This window comes from Capra hircus, chromosome 19, assembly GCF_001704415.2.
Source record: "Capra hircus breed San Clemente chromosome 19, ASM170441v1, whole genome shotgun sequence".
Taxonomy (NCBI): domain Eukaryota; kingdom Metazoa; phylum Chordata; class Mammalia; order Artiodactyla; family Bovidae; genus Capra; species Capra hircus.
The window spans coordinates 34,748,619-34,773,918 of record NC_030826.1 but is presented as its reverse complement, the minus strand read 5'-3'; the positions used below and the strand labels follow the sequence as shown (position 1 = coordinate 34,773,918).

Here is a 25,300-nt window from a genome sequence, read left to right as displayed (position 1 = left end):
CAGCACATTGGTGCAGCTCAGAGCTGTGCCAGGACTCTGCTGGCATCCAGCAGGGCTGCCCAGAGACGCTGCACCAGGCCGTCCCCATTGCCACAGGGGCCCCTCTGAACTGCAGGTCAGAGCCGTGCCTTCAGACAGCTGAAGTGGAGGCGGACTCTGGAAGAACCATGTTTTGGGTAGGATGTATGCCCCCCACTCTCAAGGGTTGAGGTCCTAACCCCGAGAACCTCTAAGTGCAACACTGTTTGCAGGTTTACAGACATGATCAAGTTCAAGTGAGGTCATGAGAGTGACTGGTGGCCTTATAAAGGGAAATTTGGACAGAGACACACATTGGCCGTTAGCAACCCAGGATGAGGGCGGGGCAGCCCCTCCCGTCACTGCTATGGCAGGAACAGCCCTGCAACACCTGGGTGGGGAGGCAGGAGGGTCCAGAGCTGAAACCGTCCAGTCTGGGAAGCAGACAGGGCCTGTTAACAGGGGATGGGGAAAGAGGGAGTGTATTTCCTGTCTGCACCTCCAGGAATGTGTGTGTGAACCTTTGGTGCACGTAGGGGTGCCAGGCAGTTTGGGGAGATACAGGATGAATGGTTTGCATAATCTTGTGTTTATCTACGTACCTGCTTAGAATAGTTTTGTATTTTCAGGTTTAAACGCTACTAAAATATAGGTTTAATTGCTCATGTAGATATTGATATAAAATATATGTATTATATAAGAATATATATATCATATAGATATTGATATAAATATATGGGCTTCCCCAGTGGTTCAGAGGGTAAAGAATCAGTCAGCAGTGCAGGAGACCTGGGTTCGATCCCTGGGTTGGGAAGATCTCCTGGAGAAGGGAAAGGCTACCCACCCCAGTATTCTTGCCGGGAAAATCCCCATGGACAGAGCTGGTGGGCTACAGTCCATGGACTCAGTCGGACATGACTGAGCGACTGCGCACAGACATAAAATATATGTAACATCAAAAATTTGTGAATGCTCAGATACAGTGTTACCAGTCAAAATCCATAAAATTTACCAAGTAGGTCTGAAAGAAAAGTTGATGTAAAGAAAAATACTAAACAGTAGTGCAGGTTGGTGTCTAAATGAGCACACTCCCGCCCGTGAACCTGTGGCACGGTCCCAGGCTTTCCAAGCAGCTTGATGCCTGGGCTCAAGCTTCTGTCCACCCCACGCCCCTGACTGGTGGGGCAGCGCTGCACATACACATGTACAGGGCACACGGGCACGCTGCTTCACGCCTTCCCAGGAGACACGGAAGGGAATGGGTTTTGTGAGGTCGATGCAAGCTGGCACAGCCCTAGTGCACCATTGTCGGCCACATGCAGAGCCCGCCACCTCCTTCCACATGTGATTTCAGGCCCGCGGAGACCAGGCTTGGAACCCAGGGGCAGCAGGAGCCATGAAACTGGGTGGTCACCACAGGGAGACGCGACCCAAACCAGGACAGTGAGGAGCGGGCAGTGTGGGAGGTTTTATTTCCGCCAAGGGGCCCCGGGGCTGAGTCCAGCAGGGGCGGTGCCTTTACCGCAGGTGCGTTGAGGTGACGGTGACCTACAGTGGAGACCTGGGGTCAAGAATGAGGTCCCTGGCCCTTTCCCCCAGCTCTTTTCCCCGCTGCCCCCATCACCTCTTCCTCCCCTTCTGCCCACCCCCGTCCCCCACTTCTCTGTACCCCCTCACCATTCCCCCAGGTTCACGTGGCCAGGCCTCCTTCCTGCGCTGGTGTGTACACCACCTCGATCCCGCCGTTCGCAGCGCGCACGCAGGGCTGTCCGGCTGCACTCTGTTCCTGGCTCGCCCTCCTCCCTGTGCGCTCGGACACGGGTGTCGGGGGCGCGCCTGCACTCTCCTGGGTGGGCGCCCTGCACTCCGGGAAGCAGAAGCTACATGTCTCCACTGGCTCGGGAGGCGTCCCTACCACGCGGCCGGCTTCCATCCAATCATCTGTGCAGAGAGGAGAGGGCGTTGGCCTCGGCGCGGACCCCTCCTCCTCCTCCGCCTTCTCCCGGAGGCAGCCCGGCCACGCCCTCATCTTCCGCCGAGGCGGATGTGCAGGTGTGGGCCTTACAGTCCCAAAGTGCCAGGAGACCCACCACCTCCGGTTTTAGCGCTGCGGGCCTCACACCCCCATCCCATGCTCCACCCACCCTTCCTCAAGCCCCTTCTCTTCTCACCTTGATGTTTGACCTTGTTCATCTGGTCTGAGCGGGTGCTGCACCGACCAGATCCAGGCCTCCCCAGGAGGAGCTGCCTGGCGCTGTCCACTTAGAAACAGGGCATGGCCAGGACAGAGCGATGCCTGGGACCCCAGTGAACACTCACCCTTGGAGGCCTTGGCCTGCGTGGGACACGGCCCTGGGCGGGTCGGGAAGGAGACCTGGACCCCCCTCCTCTTGAGGAAGCAGGTCACGGCCAGCAGGAAGCAGCAGACGATGGCACAGAGACATAGGCCCAGCGTGCTGTAGACCAGGGCCAGCTGGTCAGCGCTCAGCTTCAGCCCTGCAGGCACTGCTGGACAAGGCCGGGGTGAGAATGAGAAAGGCCTCCCTGAGGCAGCTCTCCTCAGGGAGCAGCCCCTCCTCCTCCATGCTCGCTCTTGCCCTGTCAGCCCAACGCAAGCTCTGTGGTTACCCTTCACCCCCTTGGAGGGTCAGGCTTAGCCTGCTCCCACCCTGGCCTGGAGCAGCCTCTGAGATGGTGGAGCTGGACACCGATTTTGCTCTCGTCTCCTTTGGCGTGTGACTTGCGGCAGTACCAGAGGTGGCTGGGTGAACAGGGAGATAGCTATCCAGGGAGGGTGTGTGCCTGTCCAGCCTGTGGGCACAAGCTTCGAGAGAGAGACAGTGCAGCTGCTTCTGAGTTTGGGGGGCAGGGGTAAAGCCGGGGGCCCTAGGGAAATAGGGTGCTGGTCCCTCTGCCTCTCAGGGCCTGAGCCAAAGCCCTGCCCTCGTCACCTGCCGTGGGCCTCCCTCCACCTGGAGGAAGGGCTGCTGGCCGCCTGCTGCCTTTGGAGCACACAGTGCATTCTTTAGCATCTCCCAGATCCTCGTGCTCTGGCAGTGAGGGCTGGTCACCTCTTTAGAGACTGAGGTGTAGTCCATGGCTACATAGCTGTAAAGTGGAGGAGGCAGGGGTTCAGTGTGTTCACAGGGTTTTGCAGCCGCTGCATGTGTGCCTGGGGGCAGGCCTAGTCCCGCACCCACTGTGGTGACTCCCCTCTCCCAGGCTCCACTAGGCTGTCTCTGCACCAGTTTTGGCCACTGTCAGACCTGCAGCACGGGGCCTTTGTGTCAGCCCCTCAGTGTGTTTCCGAAGCTCAGGCCTGTGGCCACGTGTGTCATTTGTCTGTCCACAGGGAACATTGGAGTGGTGTCAAACTTGCAGGTTTCCATGTGGACCTTGTGTTCACTCTCATGGACGCATCCCAGGGGTGGAGTGTGGGGCAGATGGCAGCTCTGTGTTAGCTATTTGAGGAGCCTGATGGTTTTCAACAGTGGTTGCACCGTCTTATAGTCCATCTTGCAGAAAACAAAACTGAGCCTCAGAATCACCGTGGTCCCAATTGCAGAGCTGGAATCAGTGGCAGGCCTGATGGACTCCAGGCCAGGGCCTGGCCAACCACACACACACGATGAGCATGGACACTGGTCCTCTTCCTTACACACACTCCCAAGACAGAGTTGGATAAAGTGACTGCTGGCCTGTGCTGCCTTGATGTTTACAGAGCTCTGAGCGGGCTGGTGTCACCACCTCAGGCCAGCGGTGCTGACCAGAGCTCAGAGAGGCCTTGGGTGGGGGAGGGAAAGCAAAGACCCTGAGTGAGGCTACAGATCTGGAGGCCAAGATCCTGAGAGGTGAGAGGATCCAGGGAGAGGTCACAGGGTGTGCAGAACCAGGTGACACCATGTTTCCCAGTTCCCAGGTCTCTCCGTCTACTACTATGCACCCCGGGATAAAGGGAAACCATCAGGCCAGCTGGACAAGCCTTCCCGTCAGAGGCAGAATTACCAGCCACCAGCGTCTATTCTCTGACGTTGCTCAGTACACAGGACCGCCAGGTCAATTCACAACCACACATCTGCATATTTCAGGTGTTTTCAGCGTGAATTCCAACACTCAGACTGACTGGAGACTGGCTGCTGGCATTCGGAGATGGTTCCTGATTTCTGCCCTCAGGTCAGGCTGGGCTGAACCATTGAACGTGTCACCTTCTAGCTGCACCCAGGCTGGAGACACGGGCATGCTTTCAGAGTCCCACAGACTCTGCACTATCACTTCCGGTGACGTGGATGCAGTCCTTGACTGGGGACCAGCTGCATGATGGATACTGAGATGAGCTGGACCTCAGGGGCAGGGAGTGAGGAGGGAGGGGAAGGCGAGCACTTGGGGTACAGCCTGGGATGAGATGTGCTTCGATGGGAACACCTGGGAATCGACAACCCTGCCTCCCAGCAGGCATTGCTTCTGGGGAGCGTGCCCCAAACCTCGGTCTTAATGCCTTTTCTCTCCCATCACAACTCATGGATGTCACCCCTTCCAGACAGGAAAGAGGGGGGAGCCTGCTGGCTGCCAGATGGGAGCACAGGGTCCCGGCCTCTGCTCTGCTTCCTGTGCTCAGTCACCAAGCCATTCAGGTCTGCAGCTTGGTTGCTGCCCTGTCTCGGCCCTAGTGACCTGGCCCTGGGATGGAGCGGCCTGGCCCAGTGCCTCGCTGTCTGCTGACCCCAGGCCCAGGGTCTTCTGTCTGGAAAGGAGGTGACCTCTGTGCTTGCCTAAGAACCAGGCCAGCAAGCGCAGTTCTGAGCACTGCCACCAGGGGCAGTGCTTGGTTCATTTCCAAGCAGGTTTTCCAGCAATCAATGCAAAGAAATAGAGGAAAACAATAGAATGGGAAAGACTAGAGATCTCTTCCGAGAAGGCAATGGCACCCCACTCCAGTACTCTTGCCTGGAAAATCCCATGGACAGAGGAGCCTGGTAGGCTGCATTCCATGGGGTCACGAAGTGTCGGACACGACTGAGCGACTTCCCTTTCACTTTTCACTTTCATGCATTGGAGAAGGAAATGGCAACCCACTCCAGTGTTCTTGCCTGGAGAATCCCAGGGACAGGGGAGCCTGGTGGGCTGCCGTCTATTGGGTCACACAGAGTCAGACACGACTGAAGTGACTTAGCAGTAGCAGCACAGATCTCTTCAAGAAAATTAGAGATACCACAGGAATATTTCATGCAAAGATGGGCACAATAAAAGACAGAAACAGTATAGCGTAACAGAAGATATTAAGAAGAGGTGGCAAGAATACACAGAACTGTACAAAAAAATCTTAATGACCCAGATAACCACGATGGTGTGATCACTCACCTAGAACCAGACATCCTGGAATGTGAAGTCAAGTGGGCCTTAGGAAGCATCACTATGAACAAAGTTAGTGGAGGTGATGAAATTCCAGCTGAGCAATTTCAGATCCTAAAAGATGATGCTGTGAAAGTGCTGCACTCAATATACCAGCAAATTTGGAAAACTCAGCAATGGCCACAGGACTGGAAAAGGTCAGTTTTCATTCCAGTCCCAAAGAAAAGCAATGCCAAAGGATGTTCAAACTACCACACAATTGCACTCATCTCACACGCTAGGAAAGTAATGCTCAAAAATGCTCCAAGCTAGGCTTCAACAGGACATGAACCAAGAAATTTCAGATGTTCAATATGGATTTAAAAAAGGCAGAGGAACCAGAGATAAAATTGTCAACATCCATTAGATCATCGAAAAAGCAAGAGAATTCCAGAAAAACATCTGCTTTATTAACTACACCAAAGCCTTTAACTGTATGGATTACAACAAACTGGGGAAAATTCTTAAAGAGGTGGGAATACCAGACCACCTGACCTATCTCCTGAGAAATCTGTATGCAGGTCAAGAAGCAACAGTTAGAAATGGACAGGAAACAACGGACTGGTTCCAAATCAGGAAAGGAGTACATCAAGGCTGCATATTGTCACCCTGCTTATTTAACTTATATGCAGAGTACCTCATGTGAATTGCCAGGTTGGATGAAGCACAAACTGGAATCAAGATTGTTGGAAGAAATATCAATAACCTCAGATATGTGGGTGACACCACCCTTATGGCAGAAAGCAAAGAACTAAAGAACCTCTTGATGAAAGTGAAAGAGGAGAGTGAAAAAGCTGTCTTAAAACTTAACATTCAGGAAACTAAGATCAAGGCATCTGGTCCCATCACTTCATGGCAAGTAGATGGGGAAACAGTGGAAACAGAGACTTTATTCTGGGGGCTCTAAAATCACTGCAGATGGTGACTGCAGCCATGAAATTAAAAGATGCTTGCTCCTTGGAAGAAAAGCTGTGACCAACCTAGACAGCATATTAAAAAGCAGAGACATTACTAAGGTCCATCTAGTCAAAGCTATGGTTTTTCCAGTAGTCATGTATGGATGTGAGAGTTGGACTATAAAGAAAGCTGAGCGCAGAATTGATGCTTTTGAACTGTGATATTGGAGAAGACTCTTGAGAGTCCCTTGGACTGCAAGGAGATCAAACCAGTCAGTCCTAAAGGAAATCAGTCCTGGATATCATTGGAAGGACTGATGCTGAAGCTGAAACTCCAATACTTTGGCCACCTGATGCAAAGAGCTAACCCATTGGTAAAGACCCTGATGCTGGGAAAGATTGAAGGCGGGAGGAGAAGGGGACAACAGAGGATGAGATGGTTGGATGGCATCACCGATGCAATGGACATGAGTTTCAGTAGGTTCTGGGAGTCTGTGATGGACAGGGAAGCCTGGCATGCTGCAGTCCATGGGATTGCTAAGAGTCGAACACGACTGAGCAACTGAACTGAACTTTCCATTTGATTTGTTCAACCCTTTACAGTGTTCTCAGAACCAGTCTCGCCTGGAAACTGCTGATGCTGGGCTGGAACTCCAGCCAGCTAGACTGGCAGTGCTGTGACCATCCTGAGGGCCCTAGTGGCTTTGGCTTGGCTGGTGTGGCCGAGGGAGGACAGGATTTGAGCCTGGGCCCATGGCCACTGGTGCTCATGGTCAGGTCTGCCTTCTGGGGGAATGGGGCAGACACTCCGCCTCCACGCTATTGGCTGCCGCCGGACCCAGTGGAACGTTTGGCCAGCATCCCTACAGCCCTGGCCCAGCAAATGGGCCAGCTGGGGAGGAGTGAGGTAGGTGCACAAGGCTGTCTGCACCTCTTCCCTGGCTTCAGGCCTGGGGGCAGCCCTCACAGTGGTGACGTTGCATGTGGCAGTGGCAGGGATGGGAAGAGAAAACACTCCATGCCCCAAGATAAGCAAAAAGCCAGGGACAAGACTGACCACCAGGCTATATGCCAATGTGCCCCCAAGGAGCCCCCTGGGCAGGCACCCTACACACACATGTGACCTGATTTGTGAGAGAGGAGCCTTTATGGATGTGACCAAGTTAAGGGTCTGGGGAACTTCCCTGCTGGTCCAGTGGTTAAGAATCTGCTTTGCAGTACAGGGGACAGGGGTTCGATCCCTGGGCCGGGAAGTTCTCACATGCCATGGAGCAACTAAGCCCATGGGCCACAACTACTGAAGCCCATGCCCAACAGCTAGAGAGCAGCCCGCAACTCGCCACGAGAGAAAACCTGCTGGCAGGGGCAGAGGCCTAGTGCAGCCGAAAATAAATAAGTAGAGTTGGGGAAAAGAGAATCCAGCTTACAATGCAGGGGGTGGGGGTTCAGTCCCTGTTTGAGGAACTAAGATCCCACATCCCACAGAGCTATTAAGCCTGAGAGCTGCAGCTACTGAGCCCTGAAAGACCCTGCAGGAGGCAGGGAAGATCCTGTGTGCCACAACTGAGACCCGATGTAGCCAAAACAAAACTTTAAAAAAAAATGTAAGGATCTGGAGGTGAGGCCACCTTGGATGAGGGTGGCCCTGAATTCAATGACAAGTGTCCTTAGAAAGAGGAAGACAGACCCACAGAGAAGCCCCGTGAAGACAGAGACAGGAGCGAAGTGGCCACAGGTGTGGATGCCTGGAGCCCCAGCCCAGCTAAGCTTGCACTGTTCCCATCAAACAAAGGAATGGCCTTTCCCAGAGAGGTGGAGTGGGCTGAGGTGGGGGTTGGCAGGGTGCGGAGTGAGTCGGGGGGCAGGATGTGGGGAGCAGGAGGGGATGGAGAGAGGTCAGCTCTGCTGTGTGACCATCCTCCACGCCCCACCCCCACCCTTAGGACTCAGGGTCTGGACTCAGCACCTTCTGTTTACAGTCCTTGCCAAGCCCAGCTCTGGCCTCACCTGCACACACACGTGTCGGGACACAGTGGGACATGTGTAAGTCCCAGACCTCCGGAGGGACACTGTGTGGGGCAGACATGGCCTGTAGGCCCTGATGAGTCTCCGTCTCTCTGAATGGGCTTGGGGGTCTTGCTCACAGATTGGCTGTGCTGGTCACTTGTGGCCCTGTGTTCTGAGAGCTCATTCAGAGGCTGTCAGGAGACTCCTAACTGTCTGGTCTTTTCTTCTGCTGCTGCTTTCTTCTTGCCCACAGACTTCTGTAAACTTTGCCTAGTTTTTCTTCCTGTGATGACCACCCCGCAGTCTGGCTTCTGGTTATTTGCATGCACTGGACTTCCTGCTTCACAGCCCCTCCTTATTGAGGCCTGGTGCCTGCCTTCTACCCACTTGGACCTTGAACCAAGTGCAGGCCAAACACAGCAGGTGGCTTACCTGGACCCGCATCCAAGCCTCTGTGCTCTGGCACCTGGTGCTTCCCCAGGGTGTCTGCTCGGGTCGGGGCCTCTCCGGCCCGCTGTCTCCTGAACTCTGGTAGGAGGCTCACTTGGCTCCTCAGCGTCTTCTCACAGTAGTGTGTGCACTGCTTGGGGTGACGTCCGCAGATGGAGGCACAGCTGATGCAGTCCCTCAGGAGCAGGTCATAGTACCTGCCTTGCTCTTCGCGGCAACTGAGTGACTCTGGGAGACAGAGATCAATGATGTTACTGGGTGACGGACACACACAGGACCTGCAGGTTTGGCCTCAAAGGGCATCCCAGTGAAAAAAAAAATCCTAGTCCAGTTCCCCAAAAGCAATTCCAGAGAAGTCCCAGTCCTTTTCCATGATGCAAACACTAGATGGTATCTTGTCTACTGTGTGCTGTTAAGCTGCACTGCATGTGTTTTGATGTGTAGTATTTTTTTCTATATCTAGTTTAAAATGTTCTTATTTTTCATTAGTATTTGTTCTTTGCTCTACATATTATTTAAAAGTGCATTTCCTAGTACTAATCATATAAAGATTTTCTAGTTATATTTTACCGTTGATATCTAAGTTATTACGTTGTCACAGGAGTTCTTTGTTTCGATTTTTCAAATCTCATAAAGGAGAAGCATATCTCTTATAAATACAAGGAATGGAGAAGGAAGCCAGCATACCCCTTGGTGAGTTGGGGAGGGGCCTGGACAGGAGGTGGGAAAGCTTGAACGACAGTGTTCTTCCTGTCCTAATAATAAATGGGAGTCACAGGAGCTCAAACATGTATCACTACCAGGGGCAGAAGCGAAGCAAAACGAAGGCCATTCATACTTGCTCAGAGAGCAGTTCTGAGTGCATTACAGACCTGCCTTTCTGCAGGGCGGGTCCCCTTTGTCTCTAAGGAGGATTCTGTTCCTATGGAACTGTGACCTGCAGGCAGGTTTGCAGGCATTTTGGAGGCAGCACACGACAGAGGCCCAGAAGCCAGACCTTGAAGCTACTCAGGCTTGGGGCACCCTCATCCCCACTTCACGTGGCAGCTGGGCCTGTGACTCAGTCTCCTGTTTCCCAGGAGAGGGATAATCACAATATAATATGGTGATTTCTTCCAGTTGCTATGAGGATTTGAAGTCCCCAACACAGTGCCTGACACATAGTGAATAACTCTCAAGGTTTAAGTAGAATATTCACCACGCCTCTTTGCAATGCCAACATGCCAGCCCTTATGTCCTTTTCAAAGTAGAGGACAAGACCAGGGAGGCATAGATCTGGGACCTCCCCTTGCCCTGCCCTGGTCCTGGGCCCCCAACCCCAGCACAGGGGGAGTTAGCCTAATGGCAGCCTTGTCCCAGGGTTGCCACGACCTCCTACCCTCCTTGGGTCCCCCATGTGCCTGTGTAGGTGACAGCTCCGCAGGCCACCACCCTCACTGCCAGACCTCACAGACTCCCCACAGGGCCTCAGTGTTTCTGCTGTATTTTCTGGGTCTTGGGCCTTTGTCCACACTGGTCCCTTCTCAGGGGATGCCCTTCCCCCTCATCTGGCCTCCACATCCTCAGCCTTCAGTGATCAATCTCAGGTGGTGCCTCCTACAAGAAAACCTCCATGCTCCTCAGCCCATCAGCTGGTGGGTCTCTCAGTATGGTGCTTTATGGTTCATCTTTTAACCATGAAATGTAGTCATTTCCATTCCTCTTTCCAGGGTTTGTCGGTCAACATAATGAATGACCACCTCACTAAAGGATAGTGGCTCAGAGTCATGGTGTTGGTGTCAGAGAGTCATTTTTCAAATCCTATCTCTTCCACTGTTATGCTGTGTGCTCTTGGGCAAGTCACTTAGCCTCTCTGAGCTCCACTCCACCAGTATTTATATGAAGCACTGTGTGTCAGGCACTGTGCTAGGCTTAAGAAAGGAATTGAGCCCACAGTCTAGTGGTTGAGACACACATAAAACAAACCCACAGGAAAGAACATGATACAAGTCATGATGAGTTCCATCAGGCAAGCAAAATACACTTGTCAAGACAATCAGAATATGGCGTGAGTATAGACGATGTTAAAGAATTACTTCTGGGAGTGATAAAATGTTGAGTTTGTATTTTGAAGGCCTATGTATTAAGGATTCATGATCCACTATTCACAGGTAAAACGATACGAGTTCTTCTATTTACTTTAAAATACACAAGTTAAAACAATGATTGGGAACCAAAAAAGCAGTATTTCTAAAGCTGCTGATGGGTAGACGGGTTTGTTATGCTGTTCTCTCTCAGTTTGATAACTTCTATAGTAAAAAGACTCAGAAAGAAGTGCAAGCAGAGAACGGAGAAGGAGGGCCCACTCTCCATCTGGCAGTCAGAGAGGAGCTCTGACTTGGTGCTGAGACCTAAAGGTCAGGCAGGAGGGAACCCTGGTTAAATATCCCTGTGCAAAGGCCCTGAGGCAGGAAGGAACAGGGCACCCTGGGGAAGCTGCAAGCTGGCAGGAGGGTCCAGAGGCAGAGGGTCCCACACTGTCTGTCCTCCTCCACCCCCTCAGGCCCCATGTGTGAGGAGTAGAGGCTGCTCGCCTGCAGCGAGGGCCTGGGCCCCAGAACTCACTGCAGAAGGCCGCACAGGTGCGCGGAATCTGGCTGCTGCAGATGGGTTTGCAGGAGACGCAGGTGTTCAGCAGCGAGTCCCAGTACTGCTCTTCCGGGCAGGGCTCCATGGCCACCCCCCGCCGCGGGCCCTGTGGGGCTGAGAGGCGGAAGCGTGAGGGCAGCTGGAGGCCGTAGCCCAGGCGGCCTCCCATGTGTGAGTGGAGGGGGAACAGACAAAGCTGGCCTCCTCCCCAGCAATGCTCGCTGGGCAGCCGGGACCCGCCACACTGAGCCTCAGTTTCCCAGCCGGGACTCGCTGGTTCGGAGGCCCCTCCCGAGACAGTGCGCCCTGCTCGGCCCTGTTCTCTGCCCTCGTGGACGCACGCCTTCACGGGGTCCTTGCGTGCGCTGGTCCCTCCGCATACGATGCTCTTCCTGCTCGGCGGCTGCTCACTTCCTCCTGACCCGTCGAATCTGTTTCAACTTCGTTCTCACGGGGAAGCCTTTTCTGACACCCTGTCCTCGCCCCCCATCTGCATGTACTCTCACTGACCTCACCTCCCTGATGTCTCCCTGGTAACCAGCACTGGCCTGGCAGGCACAGGCGCTACTTGTTTGCTGCGGGGTCCGCAGGATCTCAGTGGTGCCTTGGATATCGTAGGTGCTCATTAAATGAATGAATTAGAAAGGAAAGCAGACCGAGCCAGCGCCTAGCAAACAGCAAGCACTCAATAAATGTCCTTTCCCGTCCCTTCTGCTGAGACCCACGGTGACCCGTCTCAGAAGCCCAGCCTGACAAACCTCTCCATGTGTGCACACCTGTGCCACAGCCACTGTGCCAAGGTGGTGAGTGTTTCTTGCCCCTGGTGACTCTCGTGGGCCCCCCACCCAACACTCGCTCCCAGCGGTGACTCCTGGTCTGAGCCTGAGAACTACAGGCCCGCAGGATGCTGGCACCACCCAGTCTTGAACTTCTGTGTCTGGTTCTTTGGCTCCACAAGGCGCCTGGGACTTATCCCAGCTGGTCGTGTGTTGCTGAGTCTTTTCTAAATTTCTGTCTGATTTCATGGCATTTGCATCCCCAACAACTTCTCTTAAAGGTATCGTGAGGTTTTTGCTTATTCTTTAATGAAAAACCACCAAGCAAAGACCAGTGGCTCCCACTTGACTTGGCAGCTTAAGCACAGGGGCTTATCTTCCTTCCCTCCTGAAACCAAACTAAAAGGACAGGGCAAGAGAGTTGTCCTCGGGGGCTTCCCTGGTGACTCTGGTAAAGAATCCACTTGCCAGTGCAATAGAGGTTTGATCCCTGACCCAGGAGGGTCCTACATGCTGCGGAGTAGCTAAGCCCGTGCACCACAACTATTGAGCCTGCGCTGTAGAGTCCGGGAGCCACAACCGCCGAAGCCCGAGTGTCCTTGAGTCTGGGCTCCACTCGAGCTCATTCTCCACGATGAGAAGCCCAGGCACCGCAACTAGGGAGTAGCCCCCGCTCAACGCAACCAGAGAAAAGTCTATGCAGCAATGAAGACCCAGCACAGCCAAATAAAAGAGTAAATAATTTTTTAAAAATAATTGAAAGAGACATGTGTACCCCAATGTCCATCGCAGCACTGTTTCTAATAGCCAGGACATGGAAGCAACCTAGATGTCCATCAGCAGACGAATGGATAAGAAAGCTGTGGTACATATACACAATGGAGTATTACTCAGCCATTAAAAAGAATACATTTGAATCAGTTCTAATGAGGTGGCTGAAACTGAAGCCTATTATACAGAGTGAAGTAAGCCAGAAAGAAAAACACCAATACAGTATACTAATGCATATACGTGGAATTTAGAAAGATGGTAACGATAACCCTGTCTGCGAGACAGCAAAACAGACACAGATGTATAGAACAGTCTTTTGGACTCTGTGGGAGAGGGTGAGGGTGGGATGATTTGGAAGAATGGCATTGAAACATGTATAATATCATGTGAGAAACGAGTTGCCAGTCCAGGTTCGATGCAGGATACAGGATGCTTGGGGCTGGTGCACTGGGATGACCCAGAGGGCTGGTACAGGGAGGGAGGTGGGAGGGGGGGTTCAGGATGGGGAACACGTGTACACCCGTGGTGGATTCATGTTGATGTATGGCAAAACCAATACAATATTGTAAAGTAATTAGCCTCCAATTAAAATAAATTATATACATATATATATATATAGTCATCCTCAAGAGTAGAATGGAAGAAGTAGCTGCAGCAGGGGACAAATGACAGCAACATCTTGGAAGATGGAAAGCAGGTGGCCTGGGGTGACTGGCTTCAGGTGACGTCTCTCTCTCTTGAAGTTCACAGCAGAGGAAGCAGAACTGGGTCACCGAACCTTAGGAAGCTCCTGGAGCTGGAGGCTCTGGTGCCTCTGACAGCGGGGATGGAGTGCAGAACCGTGGAATAGGGTTGGGGGAAATTTACACAAAGAGGGTTTGACCCCAGGCAGGTGATGGCCCCTCACCCACCCAAGCAGGAGGTTGGGGGTTACCTCAGACACAGTTGAGGGTGGCTTTGAGGTCCACTCTTCCCCTAGCCATACCTCAGAAGTGTCATGGCGAGGTCTGTAAAAATTCATCCTTCCCAGTTCTGCAAGTGGCAGAAAACCAGCACTTGGCTCTGGAAAAACTGACCCAAAGGAAAAGGCCTGGAGGCACTGCCTGGGAGATTCTCTCAAAAAAATGACCACGCTGCTGCCTGACCATTCGGAGCAAAACTTCTACATGAAAACCCCGTCTGCTTACCTACAACTTCCAATCAGCTGTCAGTGCCACAGTCGGAATTGTAAACCAGGAGTCACTCAATATTGGAAAACCACCTCTGCGTGAAAGAGACCTGGGACAAAGCAAGCACAAGAAACCTACCCCGAGCCAATGGAGACAATGCAGGGAACAGAGGAAAACTAAGAGACAATCAGCAGACATCCTCAGAAAGAGAACTTTTGCATCCATGAAAAAGATAATGTGCTACTTTTATTTTAGTTAGGATCTTAGTTCCCTGATCAGGAATCGAACCCAGGCCCTTGGGAGTGAAAACACGGAGTCCTAACCACTGGATGCCAAGGAGTTCTCAATGATGTGCTACTTTTAAAGAATAATATGCATAGAACAAATAAGAATGACTAGAAGTTTAAAAATATAATGGCTAGAATCAAAACATCTATAGAAGGGTTATAAGAGGTAATTAAAGAAACATCCCAGAAAACAGAGAAAAGATATGAAAATATGGAATTATTTCAGGAGATATAATGTTAATCAATGGCAGTTTCAGAGACATGTTTGAAAGACATTAGCCTCCAGATTCAAAGAGCCAATCAGGCCTCCTGCACAATAAGTTCTCTCAAACCAAGACCCATCATCATGAAATTCAGGAGCAACAGAGACTTGGGGAAAATCTTTGTCAGGTCACTGGCTAACTGCAGAGATGAACAGAAACTTTGGTGACCACACACAAGGAATACATACTTTACAAAAATAGTTTGGAAAAGTCACAAACAGACTCCAGCTCTCAACAACAACAGCAAAATCAGCAATCCCTGAGGAATGAGGGAATTAAATTTCCAGAGTTACCACAACATAATGCTCAAAATATTCAGTTCTCAAAAAAAAGTACAGAACATGCAAAGAAACCGGAAAATATGGCACATTCACAGAGGGGAAAAAAAAAAAGGATTTGACAGAAACCATCCCTGGGGAAACCTAGACATTGGAAATACTATTCAAAGATGTTAGATCTACTGTCTTAAATGTGTTCCATGAGCTAAAGGAAACCATAGAGAACTAAAGGAAATCAGCAAAAGGATGTATGAACAAAATGAGGATATGAATAAACAGAGCAATTGTAAAAAAGGAACCAAAGCTTGGAAGCAGCCAAAACGCCCTTCCGTAGATGACCTGATAGATAAACTGTGGCTCATCCCAACAACGGAATTTATTCAGCACTAGTAAGAAGTGAGCTCTCAAGCTATGAAAAGACACGGAGGAACCTTAACTGCATATGACTAAGTGAGAAAAGCCAAGCTAAAAAGTCTACACACTGTGATTCAGCCATATTTCATCCTGGAAACAGAAGACAAATCAGTGGTTGTCAGGGGCTGAGGGGAGGGAGAGGGAAAGGTGGGGCAGAGGGTCTATCCAGAGCCGTGAGACTTCTGTGTGATACTGTCATGGTGGGCGCAGGTCATTATACATTTGTCAGCAGCACGGAGAGTGAACCCTGATGTAAACTGCGGAGTTTGGGTGAAAACGATGTGTTAATGTAGTGGTGTGCCACTTCGTGCAGGATGCTGGTAGCAAGTGAGGCTGTGCTTGTGCGGGGGTAAGGAGTATATGGGACTTCTCCGTAATTTCCACTCAACTTTTCTGTGAACCCCAAACCATTCTCAATATTCCATTAAAAGATGGAAATGAATTCTGGTATGGAGAAGTCCAATAACTGAAATGTAAAGCCTCCCCAGAGGTGTTCGGTAGCAGATCAGTAGCCAGAAGAAAGGATCAGTGAGCCTAGAGATAGGACTACTGAACTATTTAGAGTGAGAAGCAGAAACAAAGAATGAAGGAAAGTAAACAGAACCCAAGGGCCTCGTGGGAGTCCATCAAATATACCACCGTATGGAATCATTTGGAATTCCAAACCCCAGAGAGAAGAAACAATGGCTTGAGACTTCCCAAAACTTAGGAAAGACACGTATATACACGTCTGAGAATCTCAGTGGACTCCAAGCAGGATAAACTTAGAGACCCACCTTGAGACACACTCTAATGAAATTGTGGAGATCCAAAGCCAAGGAGAGAATTGTGAACTATGAAAACAACAGCAAAGAAACTAACTCCTCCCTTATTCGAGGAGTCAGACATTTAAGGAAACCTTAGCTGGACTGACTTAAAAAGAAATAGAGGAAACCCAAATTACCAAAATCAGAAATGAAAGTGGGACATTGGTACACATTTTATAGATTTTAAGAGAGTACCGTGAACAGTTGTGTACCAAGCGATTGGGTAATCTAAATAAGTAGACAATTCCTAGAAACATGCAATCTACAAAAACTGATTCAGGGAGACAGACTATCTGAACAGACCTATAACAAGTAAGCAGGGTGAATCAGTGATCAGAAACCTTCTGGCAAAAAGCCCAGGGCTCGCCGGCTTCACTGGAGAATTCCACCAAACATTTAAAGAAGAGTTAAAACTAATCCTTCCCGTACTCTTTCAAAAAAGTTGAAGAGAGAGCATTTCCTGAGAATGAGTGACCAGTGAATAGGCCAGCGTTATACTGATGACAAAGTCTAATAAAGACATTGTCAGAAAAGAAAATTGTAGACCAATATGCCTTATGAATATAGATGTAAAAATTCTCAACAAAATATTAGCCAGTCATATCCAAAAGCATGTTAAAAAATTATACATTATTACCAAGTAGGATTCATTCCTTCCCAGAATGCAGTGCTATGTCCAACATATGAAAATCAGTTGATGTACATTATTACAGTACAAGAATGAAGGGAAAAACTACAGGGACATCTCAATGCAGAAAAACCATTTAACAAAATTTAGCACCTTTTCATAATGAAAGCATTCATTAAAGTGTGAATAGACGAGAACCTCCTCTACATAACAGCCATATATGACAAATCCATAGTTGACCTCACACTCAGTGATGAAGGATCGAAAGCTTCTCTCCTATGACTGTTAACAAAACAAGAATGCCTACTCTTATTACATCAATTCAACATAGTACTGGAAGTTTCAGCTAGAGCAATTAGGCAAGAAAAAGAAATAAATGGTTCAAATTGGAGAGGAGGAAGTAAAATTATCTGTTCATAGATGACACGATCTTATATGTAATATCTCTAATAATTTCAAACACTGAAAACTGTTAGAGATGAAAGCTCAGCAAGGTTGCAAATACAAAATCAACACACAAAAGTCAGTTGCATATACATATATTTGCAATGAATGATCCTAAAAGGAAATTAAGAAAACAAATCTATATACAGAGGCATAAAAATAAGTTAAATACTTAGGAGTAGGAAGGACTTCCCTAGTGGTCCAGTGGCCAAGACTCCATGCTCCCAATGCAGGGGACCCAGGTTTGATCCTTGGTCAGGGAACTAGATCCCAGATGCTGCAGCTAAGACCCGGCACAGCCAAATACATATATAAATAAACAGTTAAAAAATACTTAGGAGTGAATTTAACCAAGGTGACGAAGTATACCCTGAGAACTAGAAAGCACTGCTGAAATTAGAGACGATCCAAAAAAAGACATCCCATGTTCATGGGTTAGAAGAGTTAATGTTGTTAAAATGTCAGTACCACCCAAAGTGATCACAGATGCAATATAATCCCTAAGAAAATCCCAATGACTTTTTTACACAAATAGAAAAACCCCCCTCCTAAAAATTGCATTTGACCCCGAATAGTCAAAACTACCTTGAATCTGCCACAGGTGTACATGTGTTCCCCATCCTGAATCCCCCCCCCCACCTTCCTCCACATTCCATCCCTCTGAGTCATCCCAGTGCACCAGCCCCGAGCACCCTATCTCATGCACTGAACCTGGACTGGCGATTCATTTCACATATGATAATATACATGTTTCAATATGTACACCCGTGGCAGATTCATCTCAATGTATGCCAAAACCACTACAATTAAAAAAAAGAGAAAAAAATTAAAAAAAACAGCTTGAAGAAGAACAAAGTTGGAGGACTCATACTTCCTGACTTCAAAACTTACTACAACGCTAAACTAAGCAGTGTGATGGTGAATAAAGACAGATGCTCAGACCAGTGAATAGAATGCATGCATGCTAAGTTGCTTCAGTCATGTCCGACTCTTTGCAACTCCATGAACTGCAGCCTGACATTCTCCGCTGTCCATAGGTTTGTCCAGGCAAGAATACTGGAGTGGGTTGCCAGCTGGGAAGCCCAGTGAATGGAACAGAACCCGGAAGTAAGCTCTCCGTCTGCGTACAGTCAATTGATTTTCAACAGATGGAGGAGAGGGAAAAGCAGGTTCATTGCAGCCAAGAGGTACAGGTAGAAATTCTGAGAGTGGTGGTGGAGAAAGTCCCGGGACTCGGCAGGAGGCTGAGCGGGAGCTGTAGCTCAGCTAACATAGGAGGGAAGTGGGAGGAACATCTCCAGTGGAAATGCGACTGTAGATAAGGGAGTCTGGTGGCCCAGCTGAGAGGCTGGATCTGCCGCGGAGCTGGGGGTGAGTTGCTACTGTGAGCTGTACATGGCTTAGCTATGAACACAGTTTACATCGTCATAACGATTGAACACCAGTCAGGGAATAACTCAAACTTTGAATTGTGTCTGCTGTAGAACAGTCACTCACCCGTGACAGGGGACACCCTTCGACCACTGTTGTAAACAGGGCAATGACAGGGCTTTAGTGACAGGAAGGAAGGAGGGAGAAAAACTGCAGAGGGTTTTGCATTTGGGGCAAATGGCTTAGCTGGCAGCAAAGTGAGCGGTCTATCCTTGAGCACCTGGTGGGCTGGGGGTTCCGAGAGAATTTGAGTAGCTTCATCATTTGGGGCAACACGTGGGAGAATGACAGTGTTTACAGTCCCTCTTTTATGAATCAGGAAGAAGGAGGAAGAGGAGAGGGGGAGGATAAGAAGGAAGAGAGAAAGGTGGGGATGACCGTTCCTCCCCGTTCCTCCTGTTGTTAATTTCGGCCTCCTGTTGGCTCATTCTGAAACCTGATTTGCCGCGTTTCAGGGACAGAATGTGTATGATAGCAGCAGCGCCTGTGGGGGGGTGAGGTGGGGGCTGGGGGGCAATGCAGCTGAGTCACCACAGTCAGCTTGAGAAAGCCGGTCAGCACCGCCCTGGTTTTCCTATTCTGTAAACTGGACTGTGTGTGCTCCTTTGCAGAGGAGGTTTCCTTATGGACATGCATGTGACATGCACAGAGTTGACCCAAGACAGTTGCCAGGTGGTAGTTATTATTTGGATAAAGTGGTTTAAAAACATAATGGATTAATTATAATCATTTCATAATCACCAAACTCGTGCCCCAGACCTGAGAACTTCCCCCAGAACCTCAGCTTGTGGCTGAAACACTGTAACTTCCCAAAGACATTTGTCCCTGCAGCTGCCATGTGACCTGAGGCCTCTGAGATGTTTCAGGTATGCCTTCCTGGATGGCCATGTAGTCTGAGCACCCTCTACCTGGCGGCATTTCTTTCTTTCTGATATTTATTTATTTGTGGTCATTGCGGCACTCGGAATCCTTAGCATGCAGACTGTTAGTTGTGGAGTGTGGGATCAAGTTCCCTAGCAAGGGATGGAGGCTGGGCCCCCTGCACGGGGAGTGCAGAGTCTTAGCCACTGGACCACCAGAGATGTCTCAGCCTGCTGATGTTTCTTGAGTTGGATATTCGGGGGTGTACCCGTCTGCCTCCTTACACTGTCTCATCTGTCTCTGAGCCCACTATAGTGGGCATCCATAGTACCGGGCATAAGTGGGTCCTGAGCAGATGCTCACAGAGCCATCCTCAGGGAGGACGGGTGGAGTGGGAAGCAGTCCTGGTTCCTGCACGGTGCATCCACTGAGGCACTGATTGTGATGCTGCTGAAGAGGAGGAGTGAGGACGCTCTCTCTCTATTGCTCTGGAAAGAATTCTAAGATATATTAAGCGGAAAAAAAAAAAAAAACAAGTTCCATAACAGCATGGCTTATAGGCTCCCTTCTTCTCTTTCTTTTTGCAAAAAAGGGAGAAAGTTCTAATCTACATTTATGGGTACATACATAAAGAAACACTGTAAGGAAACATAGGAAACCAAAAACAGTGATTTAGGTAAAATAGTTAAGAATACATTGAATGAAAGAAGTGCAAAATTTGTACATTGAAAACTACAAAACATTCCTGAAGACCTAGTTAAATGGAAAGATATCCCACATGCATAGACGGAAAGGCTTAATAGTGGTAAGATAGCAATATTCTTGAAATTATTCTACAGATTCAATGCAATCCCAATAGAATTCCCAGATAGCTTTTCTGCAAAATATGACAAGCTAATCCCCTAAAATCATATGGAAATGCAGGAGACCCAGAAGAGCTGAAATACTCTTCAAAGAGAGCAAATTTAGAGGACTCACACTTCCCAATTTCAAAATGTACTACAAACCAGCTGTAAATAAGACAGTGTGGTGCTGGCAGAAGGACAGACATGGGTCAATGAAATAGAATCGCAAACTAAAGCTGAGCATTTACAGTCAGTTGGTTTTCAACAAGAGTAACAAGAAGATTCAACAGGAGAAAGTATAGTCTTTTCAACACATAGTGCTGAGACAGCTGGATAGCCACTTTCATAAGAGTGAAATGTGGACCTCTGCCTCACACCAGAAAGTAACTCACCGTGGATCATAGACCTAAATGTAACTAGACAACTTTTAGAAGAAAACAGGAGTAAGTCTTCATGCTTTGGGGCTGGGCAGTGAGACCAGATGCACAAATGGTTAAAGAGAAGATTGAGAGATAAGGCTTAATAAAAATGTTAAACTTTTGTGTTTCACAGAACACCATCAAGAAAATCAAAAATGGTTCACGGACTTGGAGGAAATATTTGCAAATCGAGTATCTGATAAGGGATTTGTATCCAGATTATAGGCAAAAACTTTTGCAACTGAATAATGAAAAGACAAACAACCCAGTTTAAAAGTGGGTTTGGGAGTTAACGAGACATTTTCCCAAAAAAGCTGTCTGAATGGCTAATAAGCACATGGGAAGATGCTGAACAGCATTTGTCATCAGGGAAACAACCAAAACCGAGCTGAGCCACCTGCTGGGATGGTGGAAATGAATGCACGGACAAGTGTTAGGGAAGATAGGGAGGAACGGAACTCTTGTGTGTTCAGCAGGATCTTGAAAACAGTGCAGCCACTTTGGAAGACAGTCTGGCAGTTCCTCAGAATGTTAAACACAGAACTGCCATCGTAATGTAGCAGTGTGTGCTCTGTCATGTCAGACACTTTACAACCCCATGGACTGTAGCCCATCAAGCTCCTCTGTCCGTGGAATTTTCCAGGCAAGAATACTGATGTGGGTCGCCATGTCCTCCTCCAGGGGATCTTCCTGACCCAGGGATCGACCCTGTGTCCATTGCATCTCCTGCGCTGCAGGCAGATTCTTTACCACTAGTGCTACCAGGAGTCATGAGAGATGCGGCCCACCCATACAACGGAATGTTACTTGGCCATAAAAAGGTGTGAAGCACTGACACCCTGCCACAGGGATGAACCTCAGAATCACTGTGCTTGTGGAAGAAGCCAGTCATCAAACAGCACATTCCATTTTTAGAAAATATCCAAAATAGGCAAATTTAGAGACAGTGGTAGCCTAGGGCTGGGGGTGGGGAGGACTGTGGTGTGATGAAAATGCTCTAAAATTAGATGGTAGAGATGTTGCACAACTCTAAATATACTGAAAACACTGAGTTGTAGATTTTAAACTGGTGAACTTTATGTCATGTAAATTCTCTTAAGAAAGCTGTTTATTGCAGGAGACAGGAAAACTGGGCAGATGGAGGACCTGGAGGAGAGGAAGGCTGTGTTCTGTACCTTTTATACTTTCTGGGCTCCCAACCTGGGACTGGCATCTATTCACGAAGCAAAGGACCTAAATTAGGGGCTTGGGGTTAGCAGATACACACTACTATGTATAAAGTAGATAAACAACAAGATCCTACTCTATAGCATAGGGAACTATATTCAGTATCCTTGTAATATCCACAGTCATTTTGCGATACAGCAGTAATTAACACAAACATTGTAAATCAATTATGCATTAGTTAAAAAGCAAAAGGGCCAAACAGAATTGAAGGGAGACTCCTGATGGTCCTTCCTTCATTTGGGGAGAAGGGAGGGGGACACCAGCCACCCCCCAGCCCTCTGGGAGGTGATGGCTGGTGGACAGAGGTAGATGGGAGCCACCTAGACCCACTCATGGTTGAGAGGCTCTGAGCCACTGGGCCAGATGACAGCCGCCCAGCTGACCAAAGGGCGCTGTCCCTGCGCACCCCTCCTCCACCCCTGGGACCTACGTAAGGTTCCAGAACCATCCTCAGCCCCAAAGAAGGGCAGGAGACACCCGAGATTGTTCCTGGCTGGCAGGATAGGGAAGGAGGGAGGGCTCTTGCAGGCCTGGGCTCCTGTGCTCCCCAGCCGTCTGCCGTCTCCCTCACTCGCCTGGCCTCATAGGCACTGGACCAAGAAAGGCCCCTGTGGTCAAGTTAGTTTGAAAAATGCTGGGCTAAGGAAAGTCAGAGTTTAGTTGTGTTGTTTCCAGCTGTAGTCCTTCTCAGAGCCTTCGCCTGTCGCCCTTCAGATGGGGCTCTGGTGGGTTCAGGGCCCGGCTGCATTTTCTCAGGGATATCTGATAGGGCAGAGGCAGACCTTTGTTTTACAACCGAGGGAGAGGAGCCCAGAGAGGTGAAGGGGGTCCTCCAGGGTGAGATCCTAACCCCCGACCAGGCATCAAACCCGACCCCCTGAGTTGGGAGGGGAAATCTTAACCACTGGACCACCTGGGAAGTCCCACCCCTTAATCCTGTAGAATATCTCTACTTTCTTTAATGTCCTTTGGGGTTTTACCACTTCTACCAAACAGGTGGGTTAGATCATTTAGAATGTTTTTTTCCCAGGCAAATATACAGGCTTTCCTAAGGACTTATAATTAGCAACACAGCGAGTCAGTGGACTAGGGAAGCCAGGCCCGACTCTGCTGCTCCTGCTGGCTCTGGCAGTGCCAGGCCCAGATCTGGCAGGCTCCTGACTTGTGGACCTGAGGGGTCCACCCTGTCAAAGCGACCCCTGGTCCCTGCCTGGTCCAGCTATCCCCGGAGTCTTGTATATTCAAGCCGTAGCTGGGGACACGTCTTGGGATGTGTTTGCTCCCCACAAAGAGAATCACGGAAGGGCTGTGCTCCCTGCCTGGCGTGTGAGGATGGAACAGCCTGGCCCGACCTGGGTGCTGCCTTCTGCTTTGGCCTTTGAACAAACCTTCAAAACCTCCCCTGATAACAATTCTACAGAATAAATGATCTGGTTTCTTTGATTAAAGAAAAGCAGCAAAGGAAAACATGAGGCATGATGGGAATGTTCTAGATTAAAACGTGTAACCAGAAGGATGGCGATTGGGTCCTGACTTGAACAAACCAGCTGGAAAAGACACAAGACAGCCAGGCAGTGTGAACCCAGGCGCTTGGTGACACCGAGGAACCATTCTTTGCAGAAGTCGTCCTGGCGTGAGGGCCTTTGGGGTTTTGTTTTTAAGAGAGAGATCCGGAGGTATTTACAGATCAAAACTGTGATGGCCTTTGAAGGCCCTGGCAGGGCCCAAGGGTCCTGGAAAGCACACGCTGGGCCATGTCTGTGGGATGCTCCTTAAGCTCTCCTACTTTTGCGTGTGTTGGCTTCAACATAGAATGTCTTAAAAGGGTCCTGGCCCACCTGGCTCTGGGTCCTGGGCAGTAGAGGGACTTCGTGCCCATGTGGCTGACCCTCCAGCCTCGTGGCTGCTCCCCTGGAAAGCAAGGCCAGCCCCCACCCTGGGCCCCCAGTCTCTGGGCACTCCACGTGCAGGAGGGTAGCAAGTCCCGGGGGGTCCCGAGCTCATCCATCTGCCATAGGTGCCATTCCCTCTGCACCCCCAAGGCCACGCGGAGCCCCCAGCCAAACCCCCTCGTGCCCCTCCCCTCCCCGCACCGCCTTCCCGGCTACTTACTCGGCTCCTCCTGGCTGCGGCCACCTTGCCTTCTCCGGCCCAGGCCACTCATTACTCAGGACGTTTATTCTTAGCCCAGATTTGGTTAGTGCCCGGCTGCACTTCCTGGGTTTTCCCCCCACCTATAGGATGTAAATCAGCGGCTGCCTCCTGCCGCACCTGCGCTGTCTGTCTCTGCCAAGGGGGTGGACTCGCCTGGCGCTCCAGGAGCCCTGAGTGCTCTCTGCCGAGCCCCTGGGTGCACTGCACATGCCAGGCTGCAGCAGGTGGCCCAGCCCTCTTTCTCAGCAACCCTGTTCTCTTTCATTGCCCAGTCATCTCCTCCTCTTCCTTCTTCAGGCCCACCTCCTTCAGGAAGTCATCCCTGACTGCCCCCAGGCCAGGTGAATTATGATTCTCTGTGCTTCCCAACCCCTGACCTGACTCCCAGCCAAGCAGTCGTGAGGCTGAACTAGAGATGGACAGACTGGGCTGGAGTCTTGGCTCAGCCACATCCCAGCAGGAAGCCATGGTGGCAATTTAGTACTTAACTTATCTGTGCCTCCGTTTCCCCTTCTGTGAAGTGGGTGTAAAGGCAGCCCCTGGTGCACAGGTCACAGGTGGGGATGAGAAGGGGCTGAGTGCGCCGTCAGGCCTCAGGGTGGTTCTCAGGGCTCAGCGTCTGGGACGAGCACTGCGGCCCCTGTCAGTGTCACTTTTCATCCCCCCGGATGACAAAGTCTTCAAGTGTGCTGACATGGAGAGTGGAGGAAATCTGGGGAGGCACAAGCCCCGGCCTGTGTGAGAGAGTGTGTTGGTACCTCCGTGTGGATGGCAACACCGATACCTCTGATGTGGATGTCCACATCAGGTAACATGGAGAACCTATGCCTGCCCCATGACCCAGGAGCTCTTCTCCAGGGGCCACAGGCACTCACGAAGCGTGCCCAGCAGAGCACGGTTGTTGTGGAAACAGTGCCAGTACCCACCAGGCAGCGATGGCCAAGCACGCAAGGCTCAGGCACAGCCTGGAACGCAACGCAGCCATCATAGACAGTGAGGCAAGTCTGTACCGGGGTTGTGGAGACTGTTAAGACTGATGGTCGAGTTAAAAAGAATAGTTTGCAGCCTGATTCTTGCAGTAAGAGACCTTTCAGTGAAACAAAGACAAGCAGGCCTCCTCACCGACTTGCACACCCCCAG

General features: G+C 50.1%; 1 protein-coding gene across 3 annotated transcripts; it reads right to left on the bottom strand.

Annotated features, from left to right (window-relative positions):
- On the bottom strand, positions 1,467-24,396 carry TNFRSF13B (TNF receptor superfamily member 13B). 3 transcript variants are annotated; one of them, XM_018064822.1, is made up of 6 exons: positions 24,119-24,396; positions 11,364-11,501; positions 8,742-8,987; positions 2,338-2,526; positions 1,696-1,959; positions 1,467-1,566 (listed from the first exon to the last, which is right to left on the bottom strand). In XM_018064822.1, exons 1-5 carry the CDS (start codon positions 24,168-24,170, stop codon positions 1,709-1,711), a joined length of 876 nt encoding a protein of 291 aa, XP_017920311.1. In that variant the 5' UTR covers positions 24,171-24,396; the 3' UTR covers positions 1,467-1,566; positions 1,696-1,708. The 3 variants fall into 3 exon arrangements, with proteins under 3 accessions (XP_017920311.1, XP_013827439.2, XP_017920312.1); XM_013971985.2 differs by having other exon boundaries at positions 2,338-2,523; XM_018064823.1 differs by lacking the exon at positions 11,364-11,501.